The sequence below is a fragment of the Mus musculus genome, chromosome 18, assembly GCF_000001635.26.
Source record: "Mus musculus strain C57BL/6J chromosome 18, GRCm38.p6 C57BL/6J".
NCBI lineage: Eukaryota > Metazoa > Chordata > Mammalia > Rodentia > Muridae > Mus > Mus musculus.
In genome coordinates, this window is record NC_000084.6 from 24,603,859 (window position 1) to 24,616,666 (window position 12,808).

General features: G+C 42.9%; 1 protein-coding gene across 3 annotated transcripts in view; it reads left to right on the forward strand.

The window, feature by feature from the left end:
- Nucleotides 1–102: 102 nt before the first annotated feature.
- Nucleotides 103–12,808, forward strand: part of Elp2 (elongator acetyltransferase complex subunit 2) — a 34,870-nt gene continuing 22,164 nt past the window's right edge. For 2 of the 3 annotated variants that reach the window (NM_021448.2, NM_001360909.1), the window contains exons 1-8: nucleotides 103–274; nucleotides 2,999–3,077; nucleotides 5,772–5,842; nucleotides 8,055–8,211; nucleotides 8,590–8,667; nucleotides 10,558–10,622; nucleotides 11,303–11,369; nucleotides 12,031–12,168. In NM_021448.2, the coding sequence (NP_067423.2) occupies nucleotides 137–274; nucleotides 2,999–3,077; nucleotides 5,772–5,842; nucleotides 8,055–8,211; nucleotides 8,590–8,667; nucleotides 10,558–10,622; nucleotides 11,303–11,369; nucleotides 12,031–12,168 (793 nt within the window). In that variant the 5' untranslated portion in view covers nucleotides 103–136. Of the gene's footprint in view, nucleotides 275–2,998; nucleotides 3,078–5,771; nucleotides 5,843–8,054; nucleotides 8,212–8,589; nucleotides 8,668–10,557; nucleotides 10,623–11,302; nucleotides 11,370–12,030; nucleotides 12,169–12,808 lie in introns of those variants that run through there. The other variant, XM_006526130.3, reaches the window with a different exon arrangement.

Sequence of the window (12,808 nt, forward strand, 5' to 3'; positions counted from 1 at the left end):
GGCTTCTTAGCTCCGCCCCGGCCCCTTCGAAATCCGGACCGGCTGGCGAATGCCGGAGTATCCGCGGCTGGGTAGAGTAGTTCCGCTCTGGGGCGGAAGTGCGCGGGAGGAGCTCGGCCATTGACCACCTAGCATCATGGTTTCTTCTGTGCTGGAGGTGTCTCATGTGTTTTGCTGCCCGAACCGGGTTCGAGGAGCTTTGAGTTGGAATACCGGGCCCGGAGGACTCCTGGCTTTCGGCACATCCTGCTCCGTTGTGCTCTATGACCCTCAGGTACGAGGGATTAGTTGGACTCAGAGCCTCTAGTGTGCGTGCGCTGCGGGCCCCGCTTGCAGGCCGAGTGCGCGGTCCAGCACACTCCAGGGGTGTAGGAGCCGCCCAAGCGACCTGGGCTCTGCTCTCTCCTGCGTCTTGCAGCGTCAACCTAGGGTACCCGTGGCTTGTGATTCCCGGGCTGAAATCCCAAGGATGACATCCTTCTCAATACCCTTACAAGAACTGAAATGTAGACGTGGGTTAAAGCAGCTGAATTCTTTTTTCCCCTGCAGCATAGTTAGCGAACTTAAATTGAATTGCAAAGAAATGTAAAGACATTTTAGGTACGTGAATGCAGCTTTTAAGGAACTGTGGAGAAAATAAAGGATGGGAGTCTTAACCTTTGTTTATAAAGCAGGCCTTACCCATTTTTTGAACGTCAGCCAGCTGATTATTATTTGATAGTTTTCCTATTTAGCTTCTCAAGTGAGTAATTAATGCACGCTACAGGAGTTAGGGCCCTCTCCCCTGGTTACTTTAGGATGGTGCCCTTAGTTGCATGGTCCTTGTGTCTGTTGAAACGCTGTAAACTAAAATGTAGTATAGATGCCTGTCTGTTTCTCACAGTGCTGCATTGTTAAAATTTGATTTTAAATCCCATTTTCCTAAACTTTGCAGATACAAAGTTCTACATGAAAAAAAAATTATTTCCTCTAACCTATAGCATGCTGGTCTTATTTCTTTTTTATTTTATTTTTTATTTTTGGTTTTTCAAGACAGGATTTCTCTGTATAGCCCTGGCTGTCCTGGAACTCACCTTGTAGACCAGGCTGGCCTCCAACTCAGAAATCCACCTGCCTCTGGCTTTCAAGTGCTGGGATTAGAGGCGTGCACCACCACTGCCCGGCCTCTTCTTTTTTATCAGTTTGCTATAGATAGTCTTGATTGTCAAGCAGGAGCACGTCAAGCCAAAGGCAAACTTTACATTGGCCTTCAGCGATGGTTAACTAAGCTGGCAGAAGCCCCATCTTTGGGCAGAAGTCAGTGGATTTGGTGAATTTGTCCCCGATAGCTTCCATCATTTTTTTAAAAAACTGTTTTTATTTTTTAGTGTTTCACTTTGTAGCCTAGGCTGCCTTGTCTCTTTGAATCCACTGTGTAGTTGAAGTTACCCTCAAACTCACTATCCTCTTGCCTTAGCCACCCAGGTGCTGAGACTGCAGACCTGAACCACCCTGTTCACCTCTGTCATATTTTGTAATGATAACTTGATAGTCATGTTAGAGGATTTTAAACATATATTTTAACATAGAACCCCCCCCCCCCAAATGCTTTGTGAAGTATTTTTCTGGCTGGGTATTTAATTAAAGGAGTAGAAAGATAACATATGGGGTTTGAGAGATGGCTTCTGATGGTAAACATGACCTAAATTTTGATTCCCCAGCACCCATGTAAAGGCCAGGCACATCTGTGTGTATCTAACTCCAGAGCTCACTCGCTACCCATCCAGCCAAAACACATCTCAGGTTCAGAAATAAGGTGAAGAATTTGATTGAGGAAGACATTTGGATGTCAGCCTCTGGTGTGCATGAGCACACACACACACACATGCACGCACAGGCGTGTGCATAAATGCACACAAAATGCTACAATACAGATTTGAGGATGCTGTTTATTCAGCATTTTTTTGAGAGCCACTCCCCCTCTAAGCTTTTTGTAGGCGTTGTGAAGCTACAAAGATAATGAGTAATTACTTAGTCTAGTGGGAGAGACAACGAAATCCACCAGTGCTTTCCAGCCCCGAGGGCTCATTCGTTAACTATATTAATTTATGCATGCTTGCCCCTCCCCTTTTCCTGGCCATGAGAAATTTTGTTTGCTATACGTTTGGCATCCAGTCAGTACTGTTGATAACAAACATGGGAAGGGCTATACAGAGAAGGCATTGAGCAAACCTTAGCGGTGGGTGAGGTAAGGCTGCCCACGGGCGGCTGAAGATCTGCTGGGAATCTGTTTGTAGAACTTGCAGGGATCAGACTTGGAAGGACTATGATGGCTGTAGTCTCTTAGTGTCACGGGTCACTAAGGCTAAAGAACCTACCACTTGACTAGCCACAACTTCGTATACATTAAATACAGATTGCTCAAAATGAACCATGAATGTGTATACATTAACTGCAGATTTTTCTTTTTCTTTCTTTAAACCATTAACTTGGGCTGGAGAGATAGCTCAGCACTTATGAGCACTGGCTGCTCTTTCAGAGGATCTGGGTTCAATTTCCAACACCCACATGGCAGCTCACAATGTCTATAATTCCAATTCCAGGGGATCCGACACCCTTATACAGACATGCATGCAGGCAAAACATCAATGCACATGAAATAAACGAATTAGTCTTTGGCCCACAAAGAAAGGACTACTTGCTTGTCTTGGAGAACCAAGACAGGCTTGCTGACAAGGTGGGTGGGGCGAGCAGAACTATGTAAGTGGAGATCCCAGGAGCTCAGGTCTTCAGTTATGAGTAGGAGTCTGAGAGTGATGTGTGCAAAGGCAGGAAAGCTCTCTAGTGAATGGGTGGCCTAAGCTACAGTTAGACGTGTATGGTTTGAAATGCAACTCTATTGATGGAATTCTGCTCTTTGTGTGTGTGTGTGTCAAAGTAGTGATAACTGATATTTTACTTCCCAATTCCTTTGTAGCCTCCACTCTAATATACTAACTGGTATTTTTTTTCTCTAAAGAAAAAAGTGGTTATTACCAATCTGAATGGCCACACCGCTCGAGTCAACTGCCTGCAGTGGATACGTACAGAGGATGGCTGTAAGTATTGATCTCAGATGCTTTTTGATAAAGTGTGGTTAGTAGTTTTTCTTTCATTGTTCTTCGTCTTTTAGCATTTCCTTCACTGACGTTATATGTTTGGAAAAAAATTTCAAAGGTGTACCCAGTGAAATGGCTGACTAGTGTTTTTACATGACCTCAGGTGAAGCATGGATATACCCTGTGCCATGGCTTCTGATTGAAAAACCTGTGAGCAGGGCATAGATGGAGTTGACCCAAGTCTGTTCTGCCATAGATAGACTATTGCTTTATTTAGTTAAGACCTTGTACCTCTGTTGCACTGGATAGCATTGTCTGAAAAGTAAGAGACTGTACTGGATCAGAGGACTCCAGGTGATTCTGAGATGTGTGAGGCCCATGTTGTTTTCATCATACTAACAAGTATAGTCATTCACAGACTGTCATGAGTGTGCTGTGTGGTTTTCTATTAGCCACTCAACCTGTGATACTTAACAGACTAAACAAAGAAGTAGATATGAAGGAAGCTTAAGCTGTTTTTTAACATAGCCAGACATTAAAGAGCCTTGTAGACATACAACATTGTGCCTTTGTTCTTATTAACTTTTTATGGTTCTAACATTAGAATTCTTTAGCTCCTATAAAAATTTGTATTAACCTTTGTCTGAGTTAGGGCTTCTATTGCTACAATGAAACACCATGACCACAAGCAAGTTGAGGAGAAAAGGGTTTATTCGACTTCCAGAGTACTGTTCACTATTGAAGGAATTCAGGGCAGGAACTGAAACAGGGCAGGATCCTGGAAGCAGGAACTGATGCAGAAATCATGGAAGGGTCCTGCTTACTGGCTTGTTTCCCCTGGCTTGCTCAGCCTGCTTTCTAATAGAACCCTGGTCCACCAGCCCAGGGATGACACCACCCACCATGGGCTGGACCCTCCACCATTGATCACTAATTGAGAAAATGCTGCATAGCTGGATCTTATAGAGGCATTTCCTCAACTGAGGCTCCTTCCTCTCCAATGTCTAGTTTGTGTCTGACACAAAACCGGCCAATACAACATATTTTGTACATCAGTAATTAAATTACTTTTTAGAAAGATTTATTTATTTATAGTACGTAAGTACTCTGTAGCTGTCTTCAGACACACCAGAAAAGAGCATCAGATCCCATTACAGATGGCTGTGAGCCACCATGTGGTTGCTGGATTTGAACTCAGGACTTCTGGAAGAGCAGTCAGTGCTCTTAACCGCTGAGCCATCTCTCCAGCCCCATGAAATTACTATTGCCAGTGGGGTTTAGGATACATGTCACACACAGTGCATGTGGAAGAAGTCCATCTACCTTTCAGGGTTTAGGGATCAAACTCAGGTCATAGGTTTGTATAGCAGATGCCTTTACCTAATGAGCCATCTAGGCTGTGTAATTATTGTTGTTTTTTAAAGACTTGGTTTCACTGTGTAGCCTTGGCTGACCTAGATCTCACTATGTAGATCATACTGGCCTCAAATCCACAGCACTGTCCCTGTCTCTTTCTCCTGCGTGCTGGGGCTAAAGGTGTGTGTTCCCAGGCCCAACATCATTGTAGGTTTTTTTGTTTTGTTTTGTTTTTGTTTTTTTCGAGACAAGGTTTCTCTATGTAGCCCTGACTGTCCTGCAACTCACTCTGTAGACCAGGCTGGCCTCGAACTCAGAAATCCACCTGCCTCTGCCTCCTAAGTGCTGAGATTAAAGGCATGCACCACCACCGCCTGGCTATCATTGTAGTTTTTAAATGAACTATTAAGGAGTATTTTTTAGTTTTAACTTCTAATGCTGACACACATAGCCCACATTCTGAGCTTTTTAGGGTTTTAAGAGTGTGAAGTAGAACACAAATTTAGAATGCTTGACTGTACTGGATTATTCCCCCTCATTTAAGATTCCCTGACTCCAGGATTTTCCATTACCTTATTGGTTGCTGTAAACTCTCAGTCCTGTGGAATTCTCCCAGTTGTCCTTATGGATCTACTGTCCTGCAGTCCTGTACTATGAGTTAAGTTCCTTCCTGTTCTGCATTATGATCCAGGCACAAGTGCAGAATTTGCTTGAATTGGTGAGACTTCTATGGTTTTATCTATGATATTAAAAGAAAAAGCTTAATACATTCACTACCTATCTCAACTGGTAAATCAGAATAACTCTGCCTTAAGTCAGTAAAAGCCACTATATAATACAAAGGACAGCTTTTAATGTATGTGCAGAGACCCAGCTGTAAATATATTAATTGCCACCACTTGCTATCAAAGACTACTAGAATCACCTCATAGGATGTTGCTGTGACATATTAATTTTACCTTCCATTTAAAAGTGATGTTACATTAAATGAGTTATATGTTACACTGTAGCCTGTGATTCTCTAATAAGGCTCTGTCACCAGATAATTTAGATTTCCTAAAAACTTGATTATGAAAGTAACTTGATTTAAGAAAAGGTGGTAGCTCATTCCTTTAGTCCTAGCACTCAGGAGGCAGAGCCAGGTGGATCTTGGTGAGTTCGAGGCTAGCCTGGTCTACAGAGGGAGTAGACAGCCAGGGGCTACACAGGGAAACCCTGTCTAGAAAAACAAAAACAAAAACAAAACCAACCAAACAAAAACCAGAAAAGCAAGAAAGAAAATTACTAGGTAAAGAAATGGTATGAATGCAAATATTTACTGAGATACAACTTTTCCAGCCCCTTCCAATGAGCTGGTGTCTGGAGGATCTGACAATCGGGTGATTCATTGGGAACTAGAGAATAATCAGGTCAGTAGCTGTGTCTAATTCTAAGAAATGATATTTACTTTTCAAGTTTGAGCTCTCATTTCTGGTTTGTTGTTTTCTTTTCTTTATTTATGAAGTGCCCTAATTGCTTTCTTATCTATGAACATTATTTGCTTATCCATAACCCATATACTTTATTGTCCTTTTAAATCCGAAGATAAAATCCCAGCACTAAGAAGGGGAAGTGAACACAAAGTCCCATACCTAACCAAGAAGCTCTTTGTAGTTGATAGCTTCTGGGAAAGAGAAAATCGACTTCTACAATGGTGTGTCGCTGGATTTTTCATACTGTAGGCCAGGCCATGTCCAGGAGTAGCTGGTCAACAGAAAAACGGGCATGTGCACAGACACACATACACACTTTCTGAGACAGTGTCACTGTATGCCCTCATCTAGCCTTAAAGACAGGATGGCCTGGACGGCTGGAATTACAGCTGTGTGCAGTCTCCCAGCTGGGATTGTTGACCCTGTGCACGTCAGGAGGCCTGTATCCTTCCTCTAATTTCTGCTTCCAGATGTCTGTGCTGTCACTTGTCCCTGTGACTGATCTCACTCGAGCTGTTCTGTTTTTAATAAGGACAGACATTTTGGCGTAGTAAATGGGTAGCTGCTGTCAGGTGTATGTAGATCTGTAGTTGTAAGTGATGTTCCACACACTGTGTGATGACGTGATCGGCCTCTTTGATGAGCAGTTGGGTTGTTTCTAGTTTTAGGCAAAGACTGATAAAAGTGAAACAAGTAGTTGTGCTGGTTTTGAACGTTACCCTGCAGAGTACATACAGCAGAGCCTTCCTGTTGTGAGTCAAGGACATCATCTTGAGGGTAGAGTGGACTTGAATAACGAAAATCCAAAGTGGTCGCAGCCCAGGTGTGTGAACTTGCTGCACCTCCCAAACCATGGATGGCTTTTGAGTTGGATTGCAAAGTGGAGGGTAACTGTCTTGGGAAAAACTTAGGGGTGAGGATTCCAAGTAAGAAAAACCTTACAGGAATGAACTTGCCATTCCCATTTAAAATCTCTTTACATCACATTGAATTTAGAGGAGACAGCTTTGGAAATGTTACTCTGTAATACACGTGTGCAGAAGAAGAGGGGAAGATCATATTGAGTACTGGCTTTAGGAGTTTGTGTTTAGGCTGTACATGTGGTGCAGGCCATATCGTCGGCACTTAACAGGCCGAGGCAGGAGAATTATGAGTTCAATGTCAGTGTAGGCTATATAGCAGAACGCTGTCTCGAGGGTTTTGTCTCAAGGCTGGGGTACAGAGGAGTGGCAGGACAGTTGCCTACTATGTATGAGGCCCAGGATTTTGCTAATGGAGTACGTCAATTACTGTGACAGCAGTGCTGACAGCATAGGAGAAACAGGAAGGAGGAAGGAAGGGGTCTAAAGACTCAGCACTGACAGGTTAGTTACTAATAAATTGGGACTATGATGGACAGGGAGATGAGTAAGTAAAACTTCAGTTCTTTCTTAGGGCCCCGGGAGAACGGCGCTTCTGCAGAGAAAAATAGGCAAGTAGGAAGCTACAGAACCAGGTGCAGGCATGTCATGGGAGCTGCTGGCTCTATGACCAGACTTACTGCCCCATGCCCCCAACATGAGGTACCAGAAATAGAGGGCCAAGGAGAGATGGGTTTTGGAGCCACCTGCATTTGAGTGAGAGCAGAATGCCACCTACTCCCACTCGGCCCCGTCTTAGCACAAGAGTCCAGGGAGAAGTGAGCTATTATTTCTGAGACCTGAAGAGACAGACTTGCCGGGCTTTTCCTTAGTGCTTCCCTAAGCTCCTAGTGACCGGACAGTCAACTGAGGGAGGAGTGAGGCCAGACTGAGTGGGGTGGGGGTATGAAAGGAATTGGGGTTCAAGGGAAAGGCCGAGCATTCATGGGGTTGGGTCCCTACTCTTGTATTTCTGTGTGCACCGTGCTCAGTGCACCTCTCATCTTGTGTAGCTGAGGATGACGTTGAACTAATGACCCCTGTCTCTACCTCCCAAGTGCCAGCATTGGGAATGTACAGCTATCATGTTCTATCTACGGTCTCCTGATCTTGATTTTCTGAGACAGTCATTTGGTAGCCCAGGCTAGCCACAGACTTTATCAACCTCCTGAGTTCTGGATTAGAGACATGAGCCAGCCCAGTTTTATAATTCCTTTGTTCTCATAACACGTGTGTCATTCCTGATTCAGGTTTTAAAATCAGTCCGTCTCCAAGGCCATGAAGGACCTGTTTGTGCTGTGCACGCTATTTACCAGAGTGGGCCATCCGAAGGGGAGCAGCATGCGCTGATAGCTTCTGCAGCTTCAGATTCTACTGTGCGAATCTGGTCTAAAAAGGGGTCTGAAGGTAGGCTTGGAGGCTCTGTAATCTAGGGAAAAGAAGTAGAAATTGTGAAAGGAGTAGCAACTACAAGAACACACATAAGTTCCAACATTTTAAGCATCTTTAGAATATTACAATTCTAATGTGAATGTGGTTCTTTTTGGCTTTTTCAAAATATCCCTTAACCAAACTATTTGACCTAAGTAAACTCCTAATTTTTAAATGAGCTATTTTGTCCTCTCTAATTGTGTTGAAATTTAACAAGCTAACTTCCCAGGATGACTGAGGCTTGGGGTTGGCTTCTCTCCGTCTGTCTGCTGGCACCCTGACTAGTGATAGCACACAGCTTCTTTTCTTAGAGAAGCTGAGAGGCAGTTGCTCATGGTGAGTTTTGTTTTTCAGTCAAATACCTTCAGACCTTGAGCTTCAGGGATGGATTCGTTCTTTCTGTCTGCCTGGCTATTTTGCCTGGTACTAATGGTAAGTGTCCTGCTATTTATTAAAAGAACGCATAAAGAAATACTTGGAGCCTTGACTTTGTATCTGTTACATTTATTTCTCTTGTGTTGGTGATCCAGCTGATAGCCTCACACATACTCACACATAGCTCTCTACCACTGAGCTCCCAGTCCTGTATCTAAATGTACTTATGAAATAAACTGGGTGTTGAGAGAAATGTCTGTAACCTCAGCATTAGGGAGATGGGGGCAGAGGATCGGGAGTTCAAGGCCAGCCTGGGCTACATGAGACTCTGACTCAGAAATAGAAGAACAAATAGAGATGGTTAAAATGTAACATTTATTACAGTATTCAACACCTAAATCTAGATCATAAAGTTAAGGGCAGTGTACTGGCTAGTTTTGTGTCAACTTGACACAGCTGGAGTTATCACAGAGAAAGGAGCTTCAGTTGAGGAAATGCCTCCATGAGATACAACTGTAAGGCATTTTCTCAATTATTGATCAATAGGGAAAGGCCCCTTGTGAGTGGGACCATCTCTGGGCTGGTAGTCTTAGTTCTATAAGAGATCAGGCTGAGCAAGCAAGCCAGTAAAGAACATCCCTCCATGGCCTCTGCATCAGCTCCTGCTTCCTGACCTGTTTGAGTTCCAGTTCTGACTTCCTTGGTGATAAACAGCAGTATGGGTTTGTAAGCTGAATAAACCCTTTCCTCCCCAACTTGCTTCTTGGTCATGATGTTTGTGCAGGAATAGAAACCCTGACTAAGACAGACAGCTATTAGGAATTTAGCTGAGATTTTATTGATTTAATATATGCTCCAAATTAATATCGCTGCTTATGGAATTTATCATAGATTTATCTAAATATAATTTTGAGAAAGTAGTTCTTTGAGGGTTGGACTAAGTGGAAAAGTGCTTACCTGTGAGAGCTTCTTAAGATGGCAGCTCTTCATGTCCTGTGTGATGAGTTTGACGTCACATTCCTCTTTTAGTCACAGAAATGGCAGTTGATGTGAGACTGTGGTTCCCTTTACCTGCTCCTTTCCCTGGAGGGCAGGCCCACCTGCCAGAGGCAAGGCTGGGAAACTCCAGCTCTTCTACTCTCTGCCCTCGAGAGCAGGAGCTGAGTGAGACTCTGACTCCATGCTATGCTTGCTTTATGCAGAGGTGGCTAGGGAGGGAGGTTAGTTTTAGTCCCCTCGGGCTTCTTAACCATTTGTTTGATTGTGTGCTCTTGTATTTTGACGTTTAATTCATTTGCAAGCAAAGTGTGAAGTCCGTGAAGTCCTGGAACACATAAAGTAGAGATGTTTAATTAGTGACTGATGCTGGGCTCAGAGGCACTTCATTTCCAGCTGGGGTAACAGTTTTTCCCATTGGTCCTCTTGGGGTGGTGTAGGGATGCATCTTACTTGTTACTTAACATTTCTTTTGGTTAGATGACAACTCTTGGGAGTCCTTCTATCTGTCTACTCAGTTTCTATGGCAAGGTCTCTCTTCACACCATGTATTCTAGGATAGATGCCTGCAAACTTCCTGCCAGTTTGTCTGTCTCTCATCTTGCCAAGGAGTGCTGGGATTATCGCCACATCTGGCCTTTTACGTGGGTTCCAGGCACTGAACTCAAGGATTGAAGTCAGGCTTATGTGGCAAGCACTTAGCCCGTGTTCTCTCCTGGTCCTTCCTTGTTCGGCCTCTCCCTTTGTCTCCCCTTCATCGTAATGCACAGAGTGGAGACACTCACTGTCTTATTAGAGTTTGTCAACAATCACTGACGTGAACCATGTAGAATGTCCAATTATTCCTGAAGACCTTTTATTTATTGTGTCATGGTGTGGGAAGCAGAAGGCAGTTTCTTCACCTGTGACTGTAGCTGCAGGACTCTCAGCCATGCCTGTTTTCCTTCCTAGTGCCAGTATTAGCATGTGGTGATGATGACTGCAGAATTCACTTATATATTCAACAGGATGACCAGGTAACTAGTGTTTGTGTTCTCTCATACATGACATCCTCCCTCCTTCTGCCCCTACTTCCTCCATCCCCCATGCCTCCATCCTCCTCTCCACCCTCCTCCTCCTTTTCCCTTCAGAAAAGAGAAGTCTCCCAGGGATAGCAACCAAACATGGCATATTAAATTGCAGTTTAGAAACTAGAATCATGTTTTGCTTAGTGACATGTCTTAATGTAAACTACTCCTTGATGATACAATTTTAGGGATGTTACAATTCAAACCAGAGTAATTCACAGGGTAATCTCCTCGGCAGTTCTGTTAGATGCTCTTTCTCATTATGAACACCACATAACCACTTCCTTGGTCATCAGGCACAGAGTTATTAGAGGAAAACTGATAACTAAAACCCATAAAACTGCCACATGGAGGAGGGAGAGAAGAAAGGTGTCATGCTGGTGTTGCCCCTTAAACTTTCGAGTGCCTTACAGCATACCCGCTGAGGTATTCTCTGGTCCTGTTTGTCCTCTACACAGAGTGTATGCTTTTTCTGAGCCAAAGGAGAGAGTCCCAGGAATAGAGTTGGTTAGTTCTAGGCCCTTGTTTCCTTTCATTCTGTAAGAAATTTTGGAATAGTTGTAAAAGTCTAGGTCCAGTATTCTCAGTGCTGTATCCAAGGCACACCTTACTGACTGTTATCTTCCTAGTTTCAGAAAGCTCTTTCTCTCTGCGGACACGAGGACTGGATAAGAGGCGTGGAATGGGCAACCTTTGGTCAGTCTGAAGTTTTACTAGATGTGAACATGATGGGGACAAGTTTGTTTTAGTTCAGAAAGGCAGCCTTTCCTGCTTTAGTTTCTAAGTTTTCTTTGTGGGCTACATTGCCTGCTGTCCCACATTGTCTAACAAAACTTAGAAAGTTTTGTTAGAAGGAGCATACATACTATGACATGCATCTGGAGATTGAAAGACAGCACTGTGGGGTGAGAAGCAGGTTTTCCTTTCACCTTGTGAGTCCCAAGATCAAAGTCACAGGGGCTTGGCTGAAAGTACCTTTGCCCACTGAGCCTTCTCAGTGGCTCAGAAAAGGTGTTCCTTAACCTATTTGTTAACTCCTGATTGCATGATAAAACATGAGATAAATTGATATTTGCAGAATGACAGTAGTTATCTTACTTATATGTAGATGTTCTTGAAGAGTTCTTTCTAGAACTTCATGGCCTAGCTGTGGAGAACCACTTGTTATATGCATATTTACTAGCATTGTGGATATTTACCAGTAGCATTAAAAATGAATGCCAGTCAAATAAATGAAGGATAAGGAAACAAAGTCTAATGATTTTGAATCTAGAAATATATACACCATAGAAGAAAAAGTCTTACACCTAAATTTACTGTGTTTTAAAAAGTAATGTAGTATGTGTTCTCTAAATAGGTAGAGACCTTTTCCTAGCAAGCTGCTCACAGGACTGCCTAATAAGAATATGGAGACTGTATATGAAACCAGCATCTTTCGAAACCAAGGATGGTAGTTTAAGGCTGAAGGAAAACACGTTCACTATAAAGGATGGCGGTGAGTGACAGTGAGGGGTTTGAGGTAGCGGTGCCTAGCTCTGCTAGCTTTCATTTGTCTGGGTCTTACTTCTGTTTGAAGGGCAGCTTTCTATTTTTATATGAGATGTTATTTTTCATGTTTAAAACATTTTTATAAACTGTATTCCAGTCTTTTTAATTATTGAAGGGTATGCTTAATGTTTATCAATGAATTAATTTGTGAAGTGTTGCAAGCATAGCATAAGACCTAAAGAAATAGTGTGAATTCTGGTCCTGTTGGAGTACATTCATAAGGACAAGCTAAGTTATTTACATCTGAGTGGCATGTGTAATTCAGGTTTTCTTACAGTATTAGATGTAATGGACTGTTGCATAAGTATGGTAATAGACAGGGTTCCCCACCCACAGATCCTATGGGAATGTTGTATGATGGAAATGTATTTGCGTTTGTCGGTCCTCATTAGACTTCACTCTCTAGGTGTACTGTTCTTGGGTTGTCTTACAAAGCGAGCAGTTATATAGGGAAAAACCAAGAAATGATATAGACAAAATAAATAGCTATGGTAAAATATGAAAATTTTCATGTATTTGTTTTTAAAGACTATAATAGGAATTTAGTTTTCCTTATTTTATTAAGTAGGGAAATAAGGAGGCTAGCT